This window comes from Eubalaena glacialis, chromosome 3 (genome assembly GCF_028564815.1).
Source record: "Eubalaena glacialis isolate mEubGla1 chromosome 3, mEubGla1.1.hap2.+ XY, whole genome shotgun sequence".
NCBI lineage: Eukaryota > Metazoa > Chordata > Mammalia > Artiodactyla > Balaenidae > Eubalaena > Eubalaena glacialis.
The window spans coordinates 18,215,400-18,242,314 of NC_083718.1; the positions used below are offsets into that span (position 1 = coordinate 18,215,400).

A 26,915-nucleotide genomic window follows, 5' to 3' on the forward strand; every position below is an offset into this window, starting at 1 on the left:
CCAGCCTGTCTCAGTTTTATGGGAATTTACTTATGATACCTAGTTAAGTCCCAATGTTTTACTGTTTTTTACTATTACTATTTTACTATTATTAGCGATAATAATCATAATAATTATGTTTCTGATTTTTTTGCCATTTCAAAAGCATGGGGTAGTGCACAGAAAAGTTTTTCTGGCAGTAAATGGAGTTCTAAGAGTAGAACTCAAAGCCTTACCTGGCATATCTCCAGTGGTCACTCTTCCTATAGCACTGCCCTCTTCTCACCTGGCTCTTGAAAGTTATCGAGAATTCAAGTGGGGAAGGCAGATCTAGAGACAGAAGTAATTTTTTTTTTTTTTTACTTGGAGTATAGCTGCTTTACCATGTTGTGTTAGTTTCTGCTGTACAATGAAGTGAATCACCGATATGTATACATATATCCCCTCCCTCTTAGACCTCCCTCCCAGCCCACCCCCCCATCCCACCCATCTAGGTCATCACAGAGCACCAAGCTGAGCTTCCTGTGCTTTACAGCAGATTCCCACTAGCTATCTGTTTTACACATGGTAGCATATATATGTCAATCCTAATCTAGTAGCAATTTCTGAGAATTGGCTATCAGAGCTCAGCCCATCCCAGCCTGTCCTCCTTAATGACTTCATTCTCGGTACTCTCTGCTGAAGATCTAGAGGCTTGTGAAAGAAAACAAGAGTTCCTTTTTGATCTGGTTAACTAATGGCATGTAGGGCCATTCCCACGGACAGCACTGGTATAACACTGATAGCATAGAGCTTATCTTGGCATCTGAAGATAAGCAGTTCAGTCACCTGGGAGTAGCATAATTACCTTGAACAAATAAAAGATAAGTTGCAATTGCTTAAATATGGAGCAGACTACAGTGAATGGAAGGCTGGTGTTTAATGGCTCTTAAAGTTCCACTGGGTTGTTTGCTGAATTTTACATGAGGAGTGAGCCACCTGCTGGGACTGAAGCCCTCAGTATTAAAAGATGTCTATGATTAGGCCTTGATATAGAAAGCAATTCCTTTTTTTTTTTTTGGTACTTTAAAAATTGTGATAAAATATACATAACAAAAAATTTACCACTTTAACCATTTTTAAGTGTATAGTTTCAGTGGCATTAAGCACATTCACAATGTTGTATAACCATCACCATTTCCAGAAATTTTTCATCATCCCAAACAGAAACTCTGTACCCATTAAACAACAACTTTCCATCATCCCCCCCCCACTCCCGCCCCGGCTTAAAGTCCTTGGTAACCACTATTCTACTCTACTCTGTCTTTAAGAATCTGTCTATCCTAGAGACCACGTATAGGTGGGATCATAAAATATTTGTCTTTTATGTCCAGTTTATTTTCAAGGTTCATCTGTGTTGTAGCATGTATCAGAATTTCATTCCTTTTTAAGGCTGAATAATATTCCATTGTATGTGTATACCACATTTTCTTTTCCATCCACCCATCCATGGACACTTCGGTTGTTTCCACCTTTTACCTATTGTGAATAATGCTGCTATCAACACTGGTGTGCAAGTATCTGAGGCTGTGCTTCCATTTCTTTTGTATGTATACCTAGAAGGAGCATTGCTAAATCATATGGTAATTCTGTTTAACTTTTTAAGGAACCGCCAAACTTTTCCACAGCTGCTGCACCATTTTACATTCCCCTCAGCAATCTACAAGTGTTCCAACTTCTCCACAAACACTTACTTTGTTTTTTCAATAATGGCCACCTTCAGAAATAGAGACACAGAGGTAGAGAACAAATTATGGACACCAAGGGGGTAAAGTGGGGCAGGGGGGATGAATTGGGAGACTGGGATTGACATAAATCCACTAATATGTATAAAATAGATAACTAATAAGACCCTGCGGTATAAAAAATAAATAAAATTAAATTTAAAAAATTAAAAAAAAAGGCCACCTTAATAGGTATGAAATGGTACCTCTTTCAATCAGATTTTCCTAAGCAAACTATTTTTATAAACTACACGAAGAGTTATTATTACATGGCTGTCTTATCCTGTATATAAAATGCTACAAACATCCTGTGTAAGTCTCACAGGAGAAGGTAAAATATGGTTATTATATGTTAAATTTTAAACATTATAACACCAATATTTCTCCAAATCAAAAGCAATCCTGAGTTTTCGGACTGCAGTTGAAAATCCTACAGCAAATAAGTATATCCGTGCCTTACCGAAGGGGTCACCTGTATGATACCAGTCTTGGCAAAACCAAAACCTCAGCACAGCCTAAACTGCCTCAGACTTGACCCGGAGGCAGGACTGCGCAGCGCCGCCGCGCATGCGCCTCTCGAGGCGCGCCCCCTGCCAGCCTACGTGCGCGGGCCCGCGGGACAGCGTAGGGGCGGGGCTTGTGAATCTCTAGTCGTGGCGGCAGTCATGGCGGCTACGTTGGGTTCAGTTCGCCTGCAGCGCTGCATGGTGTCGCCGGCTGGGAGGCACAGCGCCTCTCTGATCTTCCTGCACGGCTCAGGTGGACTACAGTTTTCCGTCCCGGTTACTGCAGTATGGGAAACGCCCCCCCCCACTCGGTTCCCCCAGTGTTGCCCTAGTGGGGGAAGCGCTGGCCCCAGTGGGGCGCGGTGGACTCGGAGAGGGTGACTGTCCCTTCGGTAGCCCCGCGGCTGTGGACACACGGGGGGTCTGGTAACCTGTCTCCGGCCGTCCTCCCCTCCCCCCTTGTCTTCCTTTTGCCTGTCTTGCAGTCACTGGCCCGCTGTTCTGGCCTTTGTGTCCCGTCATTCGGCCAGCCCTCTGTTTACATTCTCTCCATTGCAACCATTGCCACACATTCCCCCGCCCCATGTCTCTCCCCCAAATTTAAACAGAGCAAGTTAGAAAGGTAAGTCTTTTGCTAGAGACAAATAACATTATCTAGTACTTTTCAGAGTCAGCTACTAGTGATTTGAATTTTCAACCGCAGTGGATTATTTATCTCCTTTCTGTGAGGGACCATGCCAGGGCTGGAGTGCCTTTTCCCCTTCACTCTTTCCTGCTCCCCCTTCCTTCTCTTTCCCCCACCCCCCTTGTCTTTCAGACCCCAAGATAAAGCACAGAGTCAACTCTGAGTCCCAGGGACAGGTATTCTCCTTCCACTGCCTGCCTTTAGTGACGTGTTTAATTCTGTATATCGTTTCTTACACTTACCTGTAGTTACTTCTGTCTTCCCCACTTCACTTCTTCCTCAAGAGTAAGGACCCTTGTTTGAATCTTTGCATCCCTAGTGCGGCCCAGGGTAAGTTCTTGGGAAATGTTTTTTAAAGAAATGAAATGCAGCCTGTGTCCTCAGGGGGCCTACCTAAATTTAAAAACAATTCATTTAGTTTGACTCAGCAGTGGAGATCACAAGAGATCACAAGATGGTGCATGATTTACTGCCAAGTGAATTGTAAGGAAAACAACTTTGGATAGGCATTATTAAGGCTTTTGGAAAATGAAGAGCTTGTTAGGTTTGCCAGAGGACGTGGTCTTTGAGCTGGGACTTATGTAGGCTTAAAGAAGACAGTGATTGGATAGTGGAGAGGATTGTAAAGGTACAGGGTGGAAACCTGGAAATGGGCAGTTGTAGGAAATATTCTCATTTTAAAAATGAGTCTGGGTAGATTGAACAGTTTGTCCATGGTCACTTGGCTATTACTGTGAGTGGTGGCGGCATTGGGATTTGAACCCAGATCTCCGACTCCAAAATCAGTGCTCTGGAGAGGTAAGTTGAAAAAACTCTGAACTAGGATGTATCATTTTGGAAATAGGGAAGAAAAGGACCAAAGATGTTTGAAGGGAAAGACTTGACTAAGGAAATATACTTAGCAGATGAGGGGTCTAAGATGACAGCAATGCTTATAACTCGGAGACTAATACTAATATTATTTGGGGCTCCAAGGGTGTTTATAAGCACCCAGAAATTCCCCAATACCATAGTCCTTTTAATAAATAAATAATTTCATAAAAAGTCTGAGACTTTTCTTCTTTTTTCCCTGGACAGCTTTGCTTAAAGTTACTATTCCTCACTCCTGTCAATTTCAAATTACTGACATTTTAAAATTTGTAAGCATATGTCTCTGAAAGCCAGAGTTGTACGTATATATTTTTTCCCTCTGTGCTTTGAACGAAGAGTTTATGCAAAGAATCCTGCCAGTTATGCAAGTATAATGCAGTTCCTGTGTATTCTGAGCTCCAACTTATGAATATGATTTTACATTAGACAATAATATATGTGGTTATGTTATAGGATATGTTTGGCTTCTGGTTAATACAAATGTGGGCAAACCAATTTTAACAGTTTTACCATACTCTTGGAATAAGGTGCTGGCTTTTTAAAGAGCGGACTTCATGAATGGATGGATGCATGTTGTCTTGTAGCATTTAGTTTTGCTTTTCAAGGTTGAAAAAGTGTTTAGAGGCAGATTTTGTTTTTTTAAAAAATCTTGAAAACTTGAGGTTCTCTTCTAGGCTGTGGCAGCCATAGAACATCATATAGGAACATAAGTTATATCTAGCCAACTTAATTTGAGTGTTTCCAACTACTAAAATACCAAAAAAGTACCTTCTTTCAGGATGATGAAAAACAAATGATAGCTTAATTAGCTTTGCTCAGCGTCTCAGATTAGATAAATTCACTATTATACGCTCCATTAGGACACTGTGGTTCTTCTTTCAGTGGCATTCACCGTATTTGTAATTACGTAATTTAATGTCTGTATTCCACACTGAGCTCTAAGGTTCACACAGGCCCAAATCATGCATGAGTTGCTTTCTCCCCATATAGTAAGTCTCAGCGAATTGACTGAGTTGGCTCTTACTAAATTCACCAGTAACCTCTGTGTAGCTAAATGTAATGGACATTTTTCAGTCATCATTTTATTTGAACTGTCAGCAGCATTCACCTTTCTTCTTGAAACACTCTCCTGGTTCTTTCTACCTGTGTATGTATTTTTCACACTCATTCTCCTCTCCCTGGCCATTAATGTTGGGCTTCCTCAAAATTCGGTCCTAGGGCCTCTTCTCTTCTCCCTCTACATTTTTCTCCTCAGGCTAAATTCCATACAAGCCCACAGATTTCTATTTTTATCTCCGTTCATGTGACACAAATATGTGTCTCCATTTTAGATCTCCTTTGAGCTCTAGACCTGTTTATCCAACTGCCTAATAGTCATTCATGCATTAATCTATTCATTCAAGAAATACCTATTACGTGGCCACTGTGCAAAGCACTGTTCTACGCTCTCAGCTCTTAAGAACCTGGATTTTGTCCTCCAGCTGGTTGTAGTTTACTCAACCCTTCATGTAGGACCTAGAGACATATATACACTACCAAATGTAAAATAGATAGCTAGTGGGAAGCAGCCGCATAGCACAGAGAGATCAGCTCGGTGCTTTGTGACCACCTAGAGGGGTGGGATAGGGAGGGTGGGAGGGAGGGAGATGCAAGAGGGAAGAGATATGGGAACGTATGTATATGTATAACTGATTCACTTTGTTATAAAGCAGAAACTAACACACCATTGTAAAACAATTATACTCCAATAAAGATGTTAAAAAAAAAAAGGGGTACCTCACATTTAGCATGTATAGACCTGCTGCTTCCTGTGTTTCCCGTCTTGGTGTATATAGCTCTGGCCAGAAACCTCGCCGTCACCCTTGAAACCCTTCATAATTGACCCCTCATAACTAATCTGTTGCCAGTTTCTTTTCATTTTATCTCCTAAATATCTCTAGTATCTATTTCTGTATACTCCACTGCTGTCACTGTAGTCTAAGCATCTGTCATCTGAACAGCAGCCTCCTAACTATCCTTCCACATCTATCTTTGTCCTCCTTCAGGTCTATCTTCACATAGCTTCCAGAGTAATCCTTAGAAGCATGCCCCCTTTCTGCCCCCAAAAAAACCTTCATGGCTTCTCCATGCTCTCAGGCTTTGTCGGGATGTTAACGATCCATCCTGCATTCACTGCTTTTCCTCTCATTTTCTGCTTTTCACTTCTTCAATGCCATACTGCTTCCTGTACAGCGTTTCAGCATTTGCCATATCCTGTCTGAGATGCTTTTCCTTGTGCACTTCAGTTTTTACCATCCTGTAGATTGCAGTTCAAACCATTCAACAACTATCTACTGGATGCCTAGTTTGTGTCAGCACTGTCCTAGGCATCAGATGAACAAGTAACTCACTGGCTGAAACACAAAATGAACCTTGCCTTGTGGAGTTTATATTCTAGTGAAGTTATCCCTGAATCCTGAACGGCATCAATTCTGAATCTAATAAACCCTTGAAGTGCGAAGTGTCTTACCTTTGCGGTGGTTACATTTGTCTTTCACATTTATTTATATGATTATTTGACTAATGTCTGTTTCTCACAATAAACTATACACTCCATGAGTATAGGAATTCTTTCTCCCCATCACCTTCCCATCACTGCCTCTCTAGCAGTAAGCACAGTGTCTGACACATTAGTAGGTATTCAGTAGATACTTTTTAAATTGCTATCTTAATGAATTGATTGATTAAAAATTAGAGTTGTTAACTTGAAAATTTTCTCTTTAGGACCACATAAAATGAACCTATAGTTCCTTCCATTTTTTTATGGAAATACACATATATTAATTCTTGCATGAGGCTTGGTTGTTTTTCAGCCATGGGATGTACAGTCATTATTTTAGACTCTGTAAACATATTGCCAAAATTAAATTCTCATTTCTTCAAGTAAAAAATAAAAGTATGCTGAGTACCCCTTTTGAAGAAATTTGGTTTTTTAACCAAGAAAATTGTTTTAGGTTGTTACAATTACAAAATTTTATAAGCACTTTAGGAAGTTACTATTTTTAAGAGTAAAAAAAATAAATGACAGTGTTTAAAATCAGATATGGAAAGGATTTCTTTTTTAGAAAAATCAATTGATTTATTTGTTTCTATTATATCCTTTAAACAAATGAGGAAACTTAAAACTCAAAGGTAAACAGGTCTTTAAAGTGAAGTCAGGAGTAAAATAATCAAAATTATTTCTAACTATTGATGCCTGATCAGTTATTTCCCATTAATAAATCGGTTTCTATACAGTTATTTTTATTTATGAAGACTTTTTTATTCCGTGTTCCAGCCTGTGTGTGACATGAAAGTTATAGACTGCTTTTAAATACACTGTATTGTCAAACTGTTTTAACTTAATCTAGATTTTGTGATTCATCAGGTGATTCTGGACCAGGATTGAGAACGTGGATAGAGCAAGTTTTAAATCAAGATTTAACATTCCAGCACATAAAAGTTATCTATCCAACAGCTCCTCCCAGGTATGCAGTAATTTAAATCATTACTCAGTATAACTCTGTGGCATAAAATATATATAAGTGTACCAGCTAGATGGTTTTTCAGCTTAATTCTGTATTTAAAATATTTTAAATTGGGATTCTTTTTTCCAGAACTTTTTTTTTTTTTTTTTTAGCAATTACTCTGTTAGACCAAGTTTTGCTAGGTGAGTAATTTATTCTTTGAAAAGCATTCCCTGAAGCTCTTAACTTAAACTTTGTCCCAGGCATGGTTTACAGGACTCTGCTTTCTGTGGCCCTGCAGATTGCTCATCTTTCAAACTCTTTTCCCCTTCATTCACCCCCTAAAGAAACTAATAAGTCAAACAAGGATAATCTTTCTAATAATTCAGTTAAACCAGAGTTCATAATCTCTGGAAAAAGGGTTTTGTGGCATTCTTTCTACACATAGAAGGTTTTAGAAATAATTTTAAGCTTTTTGAATCAGTAAACCAGAATAGGGACATGGAATCAACTACTAAATACATATTTATACAACCTGTAGACATGTTTAACAAAATGCACAATCATAAGACTGGTATAGTTTTGAAGTCAAACTGCTTTTTTATGATTATTAAATTAACATCTACATGGTCTCTTAAACTGGGATTTACAAGTTTTTTTGTGTGTGTAAGTGAAATATTGTGCTGAACTATGCAACCCAATCTGACTTCCCATTATCTGTTCTTGATTTGTTTTTATTAGCACACTGTGTGCTTCTGCAAATGCTTTGACTTATTTTTCTGTAAACTTAGTATTAAGGAGAAGTATTGACAGAAGCAGAACTTCAAGGACCTTTTCATATCTACTGTTAAAAATTTACTTACTTGAGTTGATAGAATTGAAAAAGGTAGAACAATAAAATGGTAATTTTGTTGTAAGATTTAAGATTCAAAAAAAAGTTATTATTTTAATATAATTTTGGAGCAGTTTAGTATTTTGGTAGTGCAGATAAAAGACCTAATGGCCAGTGGGTTATTTTTGTGCTGTAAATTGAAGGTCTTTGAAGATGTCCAAAGAGATTATTATTTACTATTGGTTTTTAGGGTGAGTGAAGTTAAGAGGGAGGAAGACAGTGGTATTTCCCATGGGAATGGGAAAGATAAGTTCAGTTTTGGCTAAATATAAATGTAATTGGCTGATAAAATTGAATGGAATATCATTGGAAACATGATTCTAGGAATTACTATTTTTCAGCTTATGAATATCATGTCATCACCAATTATGATATGAATTCTAGAGCAGTGTACCTCATACTTAGGCCACAGATATTTCTGAGAGTCCAGAAATCTCCATGTGCTCTAAAGCATTATTTGTAGGTGCTGTTGTGATTTAATAAAATATAAAAGCATTGAAATTTTTTACTGAATTCATAGTAACTTTTTATTATATGTTTTCATAGTCAATAGCTATTTAGACAGATCAACAGACATTTTAGACCATGCTATCAATGGAATATACTATAAGCTACATATATACATTAAAATTTTTGGCACCAAATTTAAAAAAAAGGAAGAAGAAACAGGTAAAATTAATTTTAATAGCTTGTTTTATTTAACCCATATATCCAAAATATTATCATTTCAACATGTAATCAATATGAAATTATTAAAATGATATTTTACATTCTTTTATTTTCCTGTCATAGATCAGTTTAGTTTTTATCCTCAGTTTATCACTATGCATACCTATTTATCTTATTTCTTATTTTCCGTCAGGAAAAATTCCTAGAAAGTGCTCAGAGGTCTTAAAGTCAATTTCTTTTTGTTAAGGGGATTAGCTTTTCCAAATTGTTTTCCAAAAATGGAACAATTTGCATTATTTAACTTAGCCTGTTATTAATGTAATGTGGTTAGGTTAAAAAAATAGTAGATTGGGAATTCCCTGGCTTTCCAGTGGTTAGGAATCAGTGCTGTCACTGCCAGGGCTCCAGGTTCGATCCCTGGTTGAGGAACTAAGATCCCACAAGCCACGTGGCACGGCCAAAAAAAAAACAAAAGTAGATAGATAGATAGTTAGATAAATAGATAGGTATAGATGTGTGATTTTTTTTTTTCTTGTACACTCAAAATTTTTTAATTATTTTTTCTTGATCACAAAATTAATTGTTGCCTTTACAATGATACCTGCTTTTTAATTTAACAACCTCTCAAAGAAGACTGAAAAGAAAAATATAGAGTTGTGTCAAAATAAGAGCAGACTACTAATTTGTTGATCAATTTTAAGCTTAGTTAATGGGTATGTGCTTTGGAAATATATTTGAAGTCACTTTTATGTTATATTTAGACATTTTTAATGCCATTTATATTTCAATATATCATATATTAATAAGAGTGAAGCATATGTAATACATATCTAAAGTGACAAATATAGTAATAAATCAACAATAAATCCACTTGTTATTCCTTGTAATTAGTTTGAATGAAAAATCTGGTATGTACTATACAACGTGGAATCTCTGAGAAACCAGTACTTCAGTTAAAGAGGAAAAGTGAAGACTTTTAGAAATAGGTCATCTAATTCTTAATTAAAATAAAATTATAAGGGCCATTAATGAAGAATTTGTCAGTTCTGTGTCTTAATTTTCACGTCAGAAATTAACAGATTTGACTAGATCTCTAAAATCGCTTACAATGATTAACTTTTTGGATTTGGGGACCCTTCAGATTTTATCTAGTAAAGATAGAGTAAGAACCAGTAGTGTGGGACTTCCTTGGTGGCGTACTGGTTAAGAGTCCACCTGCCAATGCAGGGGACACGGGTTCAAGCCCTGGTCCGGGAAGATCCCACATCCCGCAGAGCAACTAAGCCTGTGCACTACAACCACTGAGCCTGTGCTCTAGAGCCTGTGAGCCACAACTGCTGAGCCCACATGCCACAACTACTGAAACCCACGCACCTGGAGCCCATGCTCCGCAACAAGAGAAGCCACTGCAATGAGAAGCCCGTGCACTGCAACGAAGAGTAGTTCCTGCTTGCCGTAACTAGAGAAAGCCTGTGTGCAGCAATGAAGACCCAACGCAGCCAAAAATAAAAATAAAAAGTAAATAAATTTCTAAATAAATAAATAAAATAAAAAGCAAACTGGGTTTATATGAAGTTCAAAACCAAGCTAAACAAAAATCATTTAAAAAAAAAAGAACCAGTAGTGTAATACTCATCATCTTTTTTGCTGTACTTGTTAGGCCAATAGGTCAGGGAAATACCCAAGATGATAATATTATTCAGTAGGAGATTGAAGATACGTGGAATTATTGTGGTACAGTATTTAAGAATGCAGTTTTTGGATTAGGCAGACCTGTGATTGAATCCTGATTTCTCTACTTAATGCTGTAAGGTTTTGAGCAAGGTATATTGCCTCCCTAATGGTGTCCCAATTTCTTGAGCACTAAAGTAGAGATAATTGTATCTACCTCAGAGTTGTGAGAATTGAACGTATAATGTGCATAAATTCTTCAGCACGAAGTCTGACATAAAATAAGCACTCAATAAATGTTAGTTACTTAGAGTAGTCTTTGATATCCTTGTGGGCAAGATACAGAAATATCCAAAGAATTACCGATAATCCTTGAGGAAATTTTCCAGAACTGTGTTTCTGGGTTGTATTCTTAAGCCTTTTTTGGGTTTGCAGTTTTATTTTAATTTAGGTGAGGAGACAGTGCTCAAATTTCTAGATGATATCCTCAAAAGAAATGCCCAGTCATGTTGTTTGCCCATGTTTTTATTTGGTTGTCTATCCTTTACTTACTGATTTGTTAAAGCTCTGTATTTTTTTAGATACAGCTGTTGTTGTTGTTAGATGTATGAATTCAAATATCTTGTCCCTGTCTGGTTTGCATTGTCACTCTCTTAATGAAATCCTGTGACCAGAAGTCCTAATATGTTTCTTTAAAAGTAAAATTTACAGTGAAATGCAAACATCTTAAGCATACAGGTCAATCAGTTTTTATGAATATATGCACTTGTTTACTTCAAACTTAGAGAATGTTCCCACCATCCCAGAAAGTTTTCTTGTGCCTCCTTCCAATCAATTCCTACCACACATGGATTACCATTGTTCTGATTTCTATCACTGTAGTATAGTTTCGCCTGTTCTTGAATTTCAACTAAATGGGATAATTTAACCTTCTGTGTCTGGCTTCTTTCACTCAACATAGTGTTTATGTGCTTATCAGTAGTTCATTTAAAAATTTTTGAGTAGATATCATGTGTGAATATACCACACATTTATTTATCCATTCTACTGTTGATAGACATTTGGATTATTTCCAGTTTTTGAAAGTAATGCATGTCACTGCTATAAGTACTTTTGTGTTTTTGTGAACATATTTTAATGGATTCTTACCTGAACTCTGTTCTGTTTCATTGGTCTATTTTTCGAATTTTATGCCAATATAAAACTGTTCTGATTGATATAGCTTTATAGGGAATTTTGAAATCAAATTGTATAAGTTCTCTTTAACACTTTTTCATCCTAGGTTCTTTGCATTTGTATGTAAATGTTAGAATCCACTTACCAATTTTACGAAACACCTGTTTGGATTTTGATTAGAATTGCATGTAATCCATGGCAAGTTTATTTACAGAAAGTTGATGTCCTCCAGTCCATGCACATGGTGTGTCACTGTTTATTTAGATCTCTATTCACTTCTCTCTGCAGTGGTTTAGAGTTTTCAGTATAGAGGTCTTTTGCCAAATTTATTCACAAATATTTTATGTTTTTTTGTGTTACTGTAAATGGAATTTTTTTTAATTTAAATCTCTAATTTGATTGTTACAAGTACATAGAAACACATTTTATATTTGTATCTTGTTCTTATATCTTGCTATCTTCCTAAATTCACTTATTTCTAGTAGTTATTTAGTAGATTCCTTATGATTTTTGTGTAAACAATCATATCATCTATGAATAAAGGCAGTGTTACTTTCTCCTTCCCTGTCTTCCGTTTATTTTATTTTATTGTCTTGCCTTATTGTGCTTGTTTGAACTTCTGATAAAGTGTTTAATAGAATCAGGGAATGCCTTCCTGTGTAATCTTAGAGGGGAAGTGTCCAGTATTTCACCATTAAGTATGATGTTAGTAGGTTTTTTCTTTGCACCTTTTATTAAGGAAATTTATTTCTTTGCCTAATTAGCTGAGAGTTTTCTTTATGAACTGGTTAGATGCTTTTTCTGTATTGTTTTGAGATAATCTTGATTTTTATGTTTCAATTTGTCAGCATGGTGAATTACATTGGTGGACTTTCAAATGTTAAACCAACCATTCATTCCTATTATAAACCCTGCTTGGTCATAATGTATTATCCTTTTTATATACAGCTGAATTTGATTTGCTATTATTTTGTTGAGAAATTTTGTGTCTGTGTTCATGAGGGATATTGATCTGTAGTTTTCTTTAATGTCTTTATAAAGTTTTGTTATCTAGGTCATACTGTCTTTTAAAATGTGTTAGGAAATGTTACCTTCTCTGTTTTCTGAGTTTGTGCTATTTCTTCCTTCAGTGTTTGATAAAATTCACTAGTGGAATTATCTGGACCTGAAGTTTTCTTCTGTGAAGGTTTTGATAATAAATTCAATTTCTTTCATATAATGAGAATATTAAGATTTTCTGTTTCTTTTTCTGTCAGTTTTGATCGTTTGTGTTTCTCATGGAATTTGTATCTTTTATCTAATTTACAAAATTTATTGGCATAAAGTTGTTTGTGATATTTCCTTTTAATGCCTTTAGGATTTGTGTTGATATCTTTTATTCCATTGCTGATATTAATAATTTGTATATTTTTCTCTTTTTTCTTGCTTTATCTTGCCAAGGGGTTATTAATTTTATTAATCTTTTCATAGAACCAGCTTTGGCTTTGTTATTTTGCTCTCTTATTTGTTTTCTATGTCATTTATATTTGCTCTTATATTTATTAGTTCCTCCTATTTATTACATTAAAGCTCTAAATTTCTCACTAATTGCTGCCTTAGCTAATTCCCACTAATTTTCTCTTTTGTATTTTTAGTATTATTTATATTGAAATATTTTCCAATCTCTCTTATGTTCCCATTATTATTCCTGTGTAACAAACCGCCCCAAACAACTTTTATTATGGTGACACATCTGTGGGTTAGAAATTCAGAAAGGGCACAGCACTAATGTCTTGATTCTGTTCTATGATAATTGGGGCCTCTGCTGGGAAAACTTGGAAGGCTGGGGATGACTGGCAACTGCTAGGGACTGGAATCATCTGAAGGTTCACTCATATCTGGCACTTAATACTAGATATTAGCTGGGACCTTCCTTTGGTCTTGTTACTGTAACACCTGCATGAGTTCTCATTATCTGGTGTCTTGGGCTTCCTGGCAGAGTGGAGGCTGAGTTCCAAGAACAAATGCCCTAAGGAGAACCAGAAAGGAGCTGTATTGCCTTTTAAGACATAGTCTTAGAAGTTACATAGTGCTATTTCCTCAAGAAGAGCATGTGGGATGAAAGATATTGTTCTGGCCAGATATGGAAAACAGAGTTCTGCAAGCTTCTTTAACTTGTAAGTTATTTAGAAATATGTTGTTAATTTCCAAATATTTGGGGGTATTCGCAATCTCTTATTGCTGTTGACTTCTGATTTCATTCTACTGCTGCCAATACTCTGTACAGTTTCGGTCTTTTGATACTCTTTGGCACTTGTATTATGGCCTTGCATAAGGTCTTCTTGGTGACTGTTATTCTGTGCCTTTGTGTATAGGGTTCTATAAATGTCAGTGGCTCAAGGTGGCTATAGTATTACTCAAGTTTTATATTTTCTTAGTGATTCTAAGTCATTCTATTAGTAAAGAATGGGTATTAACATCTCCAACTATGATTGTAGATTGGTCTATTTCTCCCTTTAGTCCTGTCAGTTTTCTCTTCATGGTTTTTAAGCTATATTATGTACATTCCCAGATAGGATTATTGTCTTCCTCATTAATAGCTACTTTTATATTTTAATGTTCGTTTTTATCTCTGGTAATTCCTCAAAGTGTACTTTGTTTAATAATAATATAGTATATATCAGCTTTTATGTTTACTGTTTATATAGCATATCTTTTTCATCTTTTTACTTTTAACATCTATATCATTATATTTAAGGTGGGTTTCTTATAGATAACATATATTTGGGCTTTGTTTTTTCTTTAACGAATCTGTCAGTTTCTATCTTTTAAGTAATTTGTTTAGACCATTTGCATTTACTGCAACTATTGATATGTTTGAATTTAAATTTATTGCTTTTTGTTACTCTTTTTTCCTTTTCCATCGTTTTTGGCTTTAAGAAAATTAATTCTCTATTTTCATTTATTCTTTTTTCTCCTGATTGTTCTGGGGATTATAAGATACATATCACACCTTTCACCTATTTACTTTTTACCACTTTACACAACATGTTGAAGCCTTACAACCATATAGTTTCCTTTATCCTCCCCACCTTTATGTTATGCTTGTTGTATATGTTTTATCAATGTACATTGAAAACTCTCTCAAACAAAGTTATAATTTTTGCTTTCAAACATCATACATGTTTTAAAGAACTTAAGAAGAGAACAATAGTCTTATGGTTACCCAGTTGTGGCCTATTACAGCATATCAGTATGTTTTGATTAAATTGTGAATTGCCACTTTGGCTATAAGGTATTCCTTTTCTCAACCCTATTTAATAGATGTTTTTAATCAGCTGAGTGAGGGGCATATTAAGTAAAAATCAGCATTTAGTTGCTGTGTTGATTTAAATGGAAAATATTGCTTCATTGTTTTATTTTGTTAATTTAGACTATATTTAATTGAAGTGCTCAATAAAGATTTTTATTTTGTGACATACTTTAGCTGTATTTGTAATTAGAGGTTTTCTTGGTTTGGGTTTACTAGTAGAATTTCCATTTAAAAAATAATAATAATTTTTAACGGGCCATCAATAATTTATATGATGGTATAGTTTCTCAGTGTTTTGAAAAATTCTAAAAGTAATAAGATTCAGTCAGTAGTGCCTCTACTTTTCAATTCACTGTTTTTCCACATGAAATGCATGTTTATATTTTTCATTAAACATATATTCTGAAACAGGGTTAGGCACTCTTGATCTAGGTTTAGTAATGGGTTCATCATTACTCCATCACTTAGGATTCATACCTGAAGCATGATATTAGGAGATCTCTCTCCTGATAACAGTGGATCTGTACTATAAGTACACTCCACTGGCAAGGAACCCTCATTAAAAAATGCTATTTTGAAGAAATAGTATACTTCTTTGGTAAGTATTTTAAATGGTACATTTAAATATCTATTAGTATGTTAAAACTTATTTTCTTAGAAACATGTTCTTTCTAAAACAAATCAACGAAAGAAAATTTTGACCTTTTTCTAGAAATCACAGAATGGATATTACAAGAATTAAAGTCAAAAGATATTCAGAGCAAAATAAAATAATTTTAGGTATTCTGTTAGGTATTCTGCTGACAAGAATTATTCCCAAATCACAAATGATTATTGGCATTCATTGTTCAACAAATACTTGCTCTTGGCACTGGGGGTATCACTGTGGCAAAGAGCATTACAGGGAGAGGGAATGTCAGGTGCTAAGTCCCTGGATCAGTAGTGAGGTGGTCCTGAAGAAAAAGGATGGAAATGTGACTGGAACCTAGTGAATGTTGGGGGAAGAGCAGTGAAACGAGGACAGAGAGGAAGCCTGGAACCCGATGGTGTTATCTGAAAGGTTATGAATGACCTTTCGATTTTATGACTTACAGGGAACAAAATTTGGTGTCAAGCTGAAATGTCAACTCTTTTTTTAGACCTTGGACATTCATTCCCACTTAATATTTTACCAGTGTATAATGGTTTGATTGATTGATTGATTGATTGATTGATTGAGGAGCCACACAGATGTTCTTTGCCAAACATATTTATTTATGGTGGTAATGTCTGAGCTGTTTTATACCAGCTAATAAAGTGGTTTATTTGAGGAAGAAGGTGAATGAGTGTAATATATGTGCCAGTTTGTTTAGCTGCTTTAAAAGACAATCTTCCTTTCATGCTTTATTGAAAGGTTTTTCTAACATCTTAGGAAAATTATGCATTCTTGATTGTTTTCTTAACAAAAAAAGTTCAAAATTATTCTTTGTCTCAGCACATTTTTCCTATTATCTCCTTTGAACAGAATTAATTTTCTTAGAGAACTGAGAGAACAGAAGGCTACTATATTAGTAAAACTTATATTCTATGGAGCATCTATCTCTAAGTAAGGTACTGTCAAAGACAAAAAGTGAAGTGAATGTCATTTTTTTTCTATTAATGGCTGAGTTCCCAGAATGATTCATATTTTAGCCTATGATATCATCCTTATTTAAGTGCTTCGACAGGCAAATAAACACTTAGAGAAACAGAAGAAAATGAAAAGGGAAGTAGAAACAAGTCAAAAAAGTACCAGTCTAATTCAGGCTTTAGTATGAGTGTTGTATATTGTTTCCATTCAGAAGATCACTGTGATTTAAGTGACAATTTCAATAGTTTGAGAGTTCTTTTTCTCTAACAGTGACATAAATGCTAAATGGAAAGCACCTGCTTTCATTTTCAGAGTACTTTAAGAAAGTTAATCCTGAGAAGGGATTCTGGGAGGTGGGAGGATAGAATGCTTTCTGTCTTCTCTCCCCTTCTGATTGCAATTTATCTACCTCTCTTGAGCCAAGCAGCTTCTGAAGTCAGAAGGCCTACAGGAATGAGGGAGAATTTAAGCTCTGTGGGGGTCCCCATAGAGAGCTGGGGCAGGATTTTATCTTCTGTGCACCCAGTGTACCCACTTAGAGCCTGGGGGATGAGGCAGGAGAAGCCTTAGGTAAGGCCCAGAATGTGGCCAATCCTGGGAAGAGCACAGTCTGCAAAAATCTTCCCACCTCCCAGATTCATGTCATAAAATGTTAATTCCCAGGCAATAATGCAATACTAGTTAAATCCCACAAGGACTTGTTTTTTTTTTTTTTTGGTTGCGTTGGGTCTTCGTTGCTGTGCACAGGCTTTTTCTAATTGTGGCGAGCGGGGGCTACTCTTCTTGCGGTGCTTGGGCTTCTCAATGCGGTGGCTTCTCTTGTTGCAGAGCACGGGCTGTAGGCATGCGGGCTTCAGTAGTTGTGGCTCGCGGCCTCTAGAGCGCAGGCTCAGTAGTTGTAGCACACGGGCTTAGTTGCTCCGCGGCATGTGGGATCTTCCCGGACCAGGGATCGAACCCATGTCCCCTGCATTGGCAGGCAGATTCTTAATCACTGTGCCACCAGGGAAGTCCCGAAATCCCACAAGGACTTTTAAGGGGAATTATTTGAAATTATTTAAGAATTTACTAAATATTTGATTAATTTCTTAGAGAGATAAAGAAGATTAGATACCTGAGAATAGGCAGGACAAGTCTGAAAGACATGTGGTAATGATGGTAGGGAGAGGGGGCCCACCTGACTCCACCTCAGAACATATTCTAAAACCACTGTAAATACAGTCGATATGATCCTAACACAGGAGTAGATAAATAGATCAGTGGAACAAAATAGAGCCTTTCCCAACCAGAATTTTCCACCTGAATCACAGAACACACAAAATGACTTGTCATTTTCTTGATTTTTGCCTAGGATAGAACAGAACTAGTACCATTCTAGATGCTTTGGAGAGAAGCCCATTCATTATAGGTAGTAAATGTATTAGGTATTAGGGTTTAATTCTCTTATTTACCTAGGTTGGCACAGACTAGATAATTCAGAACTATAATATGGCAAAGGTAGAATTTCACCTTTATGAGAAAAGTTTTTGTTTTTTTGTAGTAGTGCAGGCACAACTGGCTATCCATTTGGGAGAAAATGAATTTGAATCCTTAGGTCACTTCATGTATGAAGTAAATTCCAGAAAAATTCAAAACTTAAATGTAAGAATGAAAACAAAAATCTTAGAAGAAAATCTTGGATTCTATATGTAAAAATGTATGGATTGAGAATACCTTAAATAAATCGGAAGACCCAGAAATTTAGTTTAATACCAAAAAAAAAAAAAAAGGACAGATTATATCAATTGTAAAAGTCTTTTATTTGGCTTTTAAAAAAAAGATAGATACTTTAAATACATTATGTCAATATACAGAAATTGATTTGAAAAAAATACTTGAAATACAAATGAAAAATATTTATGGCAATAATATACAGATGCAGTTCTAAACTAATAAAAAAAATCAAAACCCCAATAGAATAAAATAGCCAACGTTATGAATAAATAATTCCTTTATGTGGAGTTCTGGAAAGGCAGCACTAATCTACAGTGATAGAAATCAGTCAGCAGTTGCCTGGGAAGTGAATGGGACTTGCTTGTAAGTGGGCATGATGGAATTTTCTGAAGTAAAGGAAATGTTCCGTGTCATAATGGAAATACATTGTCAAAAGTCTTTGAACTTTGTATTTAAAATGTGTGCATTTATATATGTAAACTATACCTCAGTAAAGTTGATTTTAAAACTATAGTTGGTACCCTTCAATGGTAATATTTTAAAGTATGTTAGTACCTATTGTAATTAGGGTAGGGCTGTTGGGCAAAAGGATGTTCTCAGACCTTTCTTGTAGAAAGGTGAATTTTTATAGCCTTTGTGGAAGCAACTTTGAAACATCTATTAAGATAAAAATCATACCTCTCAATCCAGTAGTCCTATTTCACAGACTCTGTTCCATAAGAATAAAAGTCCCAGTATGTAAAAACATGTACGTGAACATGTTTGATGCAGAATTGTTCTTAGTGGCTAAAACCTGGGTACCAAATAAATGCCCATTAGTAGGTGAAGGGCAGATTAAGTTGTGGAACACCTTTATTATATTATATAGCTATATAAAAGGATGGGTAAGAGCTATATCAGATGAAAGGATTTCCATGAGGTATTGTTAAAGGAGAAAAGCGTGACACACATAAGAAAACCAAATAGGCTTATTTCATTTTTGAATAGCAAATGCTCTAAAAAATATAATGTAAAGAAACATGTTTTAATGTATGTGCAAAGAAAAACATTCCAGATCATTAACATAGTTTACCTAGTGTGAAGGGCAGGATGTGCAATGGGGTGGGAGAGGAGAGGAGGAATGGAGAGTTGAGCAAAAAAATAAAAAGGACTTAATTGAAAGACATCAAAACAATACACACACAGACAAAATAGCCTGTATTTGCAAGATTTCATGCATGTGCATAAACTAGGAGAAAATGTTAGGGTTTTATGTACTGACTTACAGAGATATTTGTAATACACATTCAAATTTTAGAAAGTATGTTACCAAGTAAAGTTTATAACACGATTATATTTTAGTAAATACGAGGTTCTCTGAAGATGAGTTCTTTTTAAATCTGAGTCGGAGCAACTGTCTTGTTTCCAGATTTCTTTCACTTTCTCTGAGAAAGTTTCCAAAATATTTCTCTTGACTTTTAGGCTCCTTAAGTGGATATCCGTTTATTAAGAGTGTTAAGACCAATACAGAACAACAGTTGTGTAGTTCTCCTATTCCCTTCAGCGCCACCCTTTGGTCCTAACAGTTGGATGTTTCTGATGGTCAGATCTGCACAGACTGCAGAGTCCTTTTGCTACGGTGGTTGAGAGAATGAGAATTGAATAGTTCTAGCTCCTTGGGTTTGTCAGGATTCCACTTGGTTTTTCACTAAAGAAAATGCAAAGAAGCACATTCAGATCTCAGCTTGTGTCTTTCAGCCCTCCATTTTTTTGTTCTGGCTGTACATTTTATGCTTTTATTTCACTGACTGTGGAGGGTGAGAATATATAGCTAAATTTGAGATGGGGCAAAGTAGTAGAGGTGTTGGTCTAGGAGAAACCCTGCATCTGTGGTCATCACTGGTTTAGATTTCTTTCAAATTATAGTGTATACTTTTGTCACTGTTTGTGTTTTCTGTCGTCTTCTTACTTATAACATAAAACTGTTTATCGCGGTCACATGAGGAGAAAGCAAGATTTGCTAAGTGAAAAGCTGTATCTTTTATTAAACTTTCCTATTCCTCATCTTTGGAAAACTATTGTTCTCCATGTGTGTCTTATATATCCCCATAAACTTCTGTGTGTTTGCTACAGGAAGCTCTAAGAGTGTTTTCATTCCCTTCATTTACCTTTACCAACATAAGACTTGATACAGGACCCTTTAACCCCATTATAATTGATTAAAACAGAATATTTGGAATACCTTGGGATACACACAAACGTGTGCATACACACATGTATACTTAAAGTAACAGAGCATCCAGAGCAAGATTCAGTAATACTGTAACCACCCCATCTCATACTTAAATGTAAAGCATCTTATAATATCAGTCTTGTTCAACAAGACACCCAGTTCAGGGCATCTTATCACATAAAATGTTTTTAAGTCCAACAAGGCACCCAATTTGAGATCCAAATGATGCAAACAGTGTGGAATATCTGTATGATAAGCACTTCCAAAGATTATTTGTATCCCATTAAACTCTCTCATTTCAAGGTTCCTGAGAAGATTTTAAAATAAAATAGCTCCAACTCTTGATTAACAAAACAAAACAAAACAAAAATACTGAAGACTCCTATTCTAAGGATAATCTACCTGGATGTGATCAAGAAACATTTAAATTACTAACGTAGCCCTCATACTTATGTGCTACAAACTAACCACCTTTTGAAAAGCATTTTGGTAAATCATATTTTCTACTCTTGAGGTATTGACTTTTTGCATGGCCAGACATTATTTATTTAGCTGTAAATATTTAAATAATCATTTAAATTGAGTGGAAAAAATAACATGCACACACAATAAATAATTACCCTTTTTTCATGGGGATTTTCTGGAGAATTTATGAAACTTAAAAGATGGAGAAACTAAGATGATGAACTGGCATTAATAAATGTTAATAGAACCAAGGTAAGTATAGGAGAGTTAAGGCAATCAGCATGGGAATATTTTTAATGTGAATTATTTAACTTTTAAAACTTGGAGGAAATTGTAATTATTCAAAACACTAATTTTTTAGAAATTAAAACATCTATTTTAATTTTTTCTTTTTCTTTTTTTGGTTTTAAACAGGCCATATACTCCTTTGAAAGGAGGATTCTCCAATGTATGGTTTGACAGATTTAAAATATCTAATGACTGCCCAGAACACCTTGAATCAATTGATGCAATGTGTCAGGTGCTTGCAGATTTGATTGATGGTGAAGTAAAAAGTGGTATCAAGAAGAACAGGATATTAGTAGGTAAGATCTTTAGATGTTGAGAATTTAAATATTTTTTTCACTTTTGTTTAATTCTATACATTGAATTTTACTTGGAACGTTATTTAGAAGCACTTTGTATATCATTTGACCTATTCACAGTTTTAGATAAACTTTACATATTAAGAATTTTAAGGATAATAGAATTATAAGCAAAAGTTCATGAACCTTTAAATGATTTTCTTTTTAATAATAACATACTTTAAGACTCCCATGGTGGTTAAAATGTTCTTTCTACTTTAATTTTCAATTAAGAGATTATTCATTCCAGTTTTTAAAACATTTTATTTTAATTAGCTTAAATTTTATATGTTTAAACTACTATCGCCATAATTAAGATAAATTAAAGTACATAGTCAAAATATAACATCAAATTCATGAAAAGTAAACTCTTCGGAGTTAATATTGTAGGAATAAGGTATTCATAAACTTTTGTTAAACATGTCTTTAGCAGTCTCTCTTCCCAAGAGGATATATCATGCCTTTATATAGGCTTTATTCTACTTATACCCCTTTCTTTTTCTGCAATCATAAAATACATAAACTATTTTATAATACATACAAAAATAAGATAAACTGTATAGAATGTGAATGATACAGGATAGATTTTTGTTAAAGAGTTATTTCCAAATAACTATTTAATTTATAATGAGTTGTATTTAATGTTGAAATTATAAAGCAAATTAAGTATCTTCATCATGTTCTAAATAATATTAAAATGCACATTGAAATCCTATGTAGACAGGATTTGGGCAAATTAATAAACTTCCTTTGTGTTTATTGAAGTACTAAACGATTCATTGAGTTGAGAAGCTATATGATATAATGGATGGAATCCATTTTTCTGTCTTGACTTCAGCATTCACTTTTGTTAGTTAAAAGCAGTGTGCCCTCCAGTGCAGTAACATCACCTTTCTGGGCCTCTGTTTCCTCATCAGTGTTTAACTCTATATTTCTATGTTTCTGTGTTTAACATCTGTGTCATAGAGATAAATACAGAACGTTATGGGAGTACTGGGAAGAGCGTAGTGAAGGGGCACCAACTTAGTCTAGGGCATCATGAAACAGTTACAAGATAGAATTCAAAATATGTGAATGTGTAACAGATTCTGTCATTCAATGATTTAGCAAATATTTTCTAAGTTTCTAGGTACTGTGTGTCTGGCAGTAAGTTAGATGCTCAAAGAGACACACAGATAAATAGAACAGGAATGCCACAGTTGCTTACAACCTAGAAGAGGCCATGAGGTACTTAAAATGGTAACTGTAAGGCCAGCCAGCCTTGATGATTGCCCTAAAGCAATATAACTGACAGGTCTTCAAAGGGAGTGATCATCTGTATTTATTTTTATTTCTCAGGACCCATCGCAATGCCTTGCACAGAGCTAAACATTTATAATGAGCAGCATGACCTGATCTGTAAATTGATGACTTAAGTATCACAGGAATTCAGATGAAAAGAGGTCATAAGTATTTGGGGCTATTAGAGAACAATTTAATAGGAAAGTATCAGAGGCATTTGAGATTTTGAGATTGCAAATAAATAAAATTTTAACTATTACAGTGCAGAGGTCTAAACATAGAGAGTAATATGAATGGTAAATAGAAGTAAAAAAAAGTAGTGCTTGTTTTTGTCTGTCTGGATGTTAGATGGCTTTAGCAGAAAGTTTGTTGTCTGACTGGAAGATGCCTATTGATCTGATAGCTGGACTAACAGCCTGAAGAGCATAATGGTATAGTGACCAAAGTGGGTCGAATCTAAAGTCCACCACTGCCTAGCTGGTTCATCACTTAATTGCCTACACTGAATTTCTGCTACCTCATCTGCAAAGTGGGAATAATAATACTATAAAAATACTATTTTACTGGGATATGATGTTTGTAAAACAGTTGGCTCATTTTACACTCTCAATAAATACTTTCTGGTTCCCCTTTTATCCTTTATTCTATAGGTAATTGAGGAGAGATGATTAAAGTATGTCTTTGAGTCATATAGTTAGTTAGAACTGTGCTTTAGGAAAATTAATCTGGCAGAAGGGATAAGTGAAGAGATAAAAATTTGGGTATGGGAAAACCAGTTACTGAATTTATGATTATAGGGTAATGAGATCCTGAAGTCATGTAATGACAGTGGGAAAACAAAATATTAGTACTATAAGAAATTGCTTTAAATTAAAATTATAAAATCTTCATACATAAAAACGTAGAAAATATACTAATCATACTTCTAATGTATATGTGTTAAAGAACGTATCGCGTTGAATTGTAATTGCTTATCTGCTTGTCTCTTGCCCCATCCCTTCTCCTTGCCCTTCCCTGTCTCCATCAGTTACTTCATCTTATTCATCTTTGAAAAGAGGTTATGGATTGTTGTAAGATCGGAGAGCTGATAAGAATTTTGAATCTAGGTTTACTTCATTTCAAAGCCCATGGTTCTTCCATTTAACTCAACGTTTGTAAAACTCTTAATACATATTGTCAAATTCCTTTCGTGAAAAAACTGTACCAATTGATACTTCTCCCACCTATATTAGAATGTCCATCTTATACCTCGCTGAATAATATTGTCTTGAAAAATATTTGCTAAAAATAAGTAAACAAAAGTGGTAATTAATATGCACTTAATTTGTTATTTTCCTTTTAATTCCGTTTATGTTTTGACACAAGAAAGCTATTTTTAGTTGTCTATTTTTTTCCAAATAATTTCTCAGTTTAAGAAGGTATTTCTCTAGAACTTGAATAAATATTCAAATAGGTGTTCTACTGGCTTTTCTATAATTTTTTAAATATTTAATTATTTGATTCATCTGGAATTTGTTTTAGTTTCTTTCTACCATATCATGGAAGGTTTTAATTATTTTCTGAAGTACCAAGAGAACCTTGTTAAAAGATGATCTTATTTATAAAGCAATCAGTAATGTGGTCAATATTTTATCAAAGCTCCACTGAATTTTTAACAAAATTTCATTTTGGAAGGGTTATAAACTATTATATTATAAAATTATAAAATTTGAAATTTATTACAAAATGCATATAATAGGATATTTATATACACTTATGAATAAAAAAATTGGGAAAGAAAAAAATGCTTTTTTAGAATTTGTGAGATGAGCTTATGAACTTCTATAAAGCCTCTTTCCTAGCTTGAGATATGAAAGAGACGACAGAAGTGCAGATCCAAGGTTGTTTGTCCTTGTTACTTTACTGTTAGTTATTTAACCAGTCAATGAAAATAAATCTTCAGTTACATTTCTGTAGAGTTAAACAAGTGTGCCAAAATACACGTGATTCTTGACCTTCTTTTATTATGACAAAACATTACTTTTACTACCTCCTTTTTCTTTACATGGATTAGCTATTGATGCATAGAGGAAATAGCATTCTAGTCCTATAGGGATTTTCTCTTGTAGTTGTTATTTTTTTTGTCTTATTGATCTAACTGAACTTCTCACTTATTTGAAAACATGGCACATGAAGCAAAATATCATTATGTATTCAAATATTTGTACATGCATTTCCTGAGTTGTGAATATCATAATTGCAAATGCATGAGTGCAACTGACAGCAGTATAACATGGTTAAGAACTTGGGCTCTGGACTCAGATTGCAGGTTTCTAATCCTAGATTCACTATTTTGTAGGTATATGAGTTTCCTTAACCTCTGTGTATGGATGATAATAATAGTACTTATCTTATAGAGATGTGATAATTCAATTAGTCAATTCATGTGAAATACTTAGAAATGTGCCTGGCAGGTAATGTTGAAGAAATTTTCTTGCTGTTATTAAACACTCTCTATACCACCTTCCCCATGGTCTCTCCAGACAACAGAAAGGCCGTACTGGACCAGTGCTGCCCTGTGGAGACTCAGGGAGCTCATGGTTCCTTCTCTACCAGCTGTTTTCTTTCCTCAGTAGTATACGTGCTGTGCTTCCCTCTTTCTTTTTCATTGCTTATAGATTCTTTAAACAGAAGTTACTGCTTCATATTTTTCTACTGGTTTAATCCTTTTGTCAAGTGTCCATTCTAGAACATTTTAAATTAAGTAAGATTTAAATGCTATTTATAACATTTTAATGAAGGAGGGATCCAATGGGACATCAAAGCAAAGTGCATTTGAGATGCTAGACACACATATACAAACAACATAGGTTATTTTAAAAAATTAATTATAAGAGAAAACTAGAAAAATTAGAAGATTAAAAAGGAAAGGGACTTCCCTGGTGGCGCAGTGGTTAAGAATCCGCCTGCCAATGCAGGGGACACGGATTCGAGCCCTGGTCCGGGAAGATCCCACATGCCGCAGAGCAACTAAGCCCGTGCGCCACAACTACTGAGCCTGCACTCTAGAGCCCGCAAGCCACAACTACTGAGCCCGCACGCCACAACTACCCACACACCTAGAACCCGTGCTCCGCAACAAGAGAAGCCACCACGATGAGAAGCCTGCGCACCGCAACGAAGAGTAGCCCCCACTCGCTGCAACTAGAGAAAGCCCGCGCGCAGCAGTGAAGACCCAACGCAGCCAAAAATAAATAAATACATAAATAATTTTTTTGAAAAAAGGAAAAAATAGAGATAATAGTACAAAATTGTTATCCTTGTTGATTTTGTTTAATATGTGATAAAATTTCAGATTTAATATCACACATTGTGTCCTCATGGAACCCTTTTCTCTGAGATTGTAATTTTAACCAATATAGCTTTGTAAACAAAACTATTCTCTATATTTGAGTAGGTGGCAGCCCATTCTTTTTCTGTGGTTTCATTTTGATTAGTGATATTTTATTATATTAAACTTAGTTTAAAAATAATGTTTTTATAGAGTATGATATACCACCTTTTCTAGGTAGTTTACACAGCTTAGTCAGGTCAAAAATGAAACTTCTCATACTAAATTTAATTTCCAAATTGTTAATAAAACTTTTAAGTGCTGGAGTACCAAAAACTATCAAAAGCTTTACAGTATAATGAGGGAGATAACAGAAGTAAAGTGTTCTAAAGAACAAGTCGATTTTGGGGGGAGCTAGGAACTGCTTCTTAGAAGAGATAATTTCCAATTGAGTTTTAAAGAATGAGTGAGAATATGACTGGTAAACAAATAGGGAAACACATTCATGAAAGAAAACAAGGGACACATTAAAATCTCTCAGGAACTACTAGTTTGGTATGCACTTCAACTCCTAGGATTATTGAATTATATACAGAGAATGACATGATCAGATGAGCATTTTAAAAAGATTACACTGACAACACTGTGGAGGCTGGCTAGTCTGAAGTCCAGGAGAATAGGAAGATGGCAAATGCAATAGATCCAGTAGAATGA

General features: G+C 35.0%; 1 protein-coding gene and 1 long non-coding RNA gene across 3 annotated transcripts in view; one reads left to right on the forward strand and one right to left on the reverse strand.

Annotated features, from left to right (window-relative positions):
- The window catches only part of LOC133087724 (uncharacterized), a 232,671-nt gene extending 229,401 nt beyond the window's left edge, over positions 1 to 3,270 (reverse strand). The window contains exons 1-2 of one of the 2 annotated variants that reach the window (XR_009700439.1): positions 3,176 to 3,270; positions 216 to 309 (exon numbers count right to left, since the gene is read on the reverse strand). This is a non-coding gene — a long non-coding RNA (uncharacterized LOC133087724). Of the gene's footprint in view, positions 1 to 215; positions 310 to 2,202; positions 2,283 to 3,175 lie in introns of those variants that run through there. The other variant, XR_009700438.1, reaches the window with a different exon arrangement.
- LYPLAL1 (lysophospholipase like 1) overlaps positions 2,408 to 26,915 on the forward strand; it is a 29,600-nt gene continuing 5,092 nt past the window's right edge. The window contains exons 1-3 of the mRNA XM_061185318.1: positions 2,408 to 2,501; positions 7,210 to 7,309; positions 21,402 to 21,571. Coding sequence (XP_061041301.1) covers positions 2,408 to 2,501; positions 7,210 to 7,309; positions 21,402 to 21,571 — 364 coding nt within the window. The remainder of the gene's footprint in view (positions 2,502 to 7,209; positions 7,310 to 21,401; positions 21,572 to 26,915) is intronic.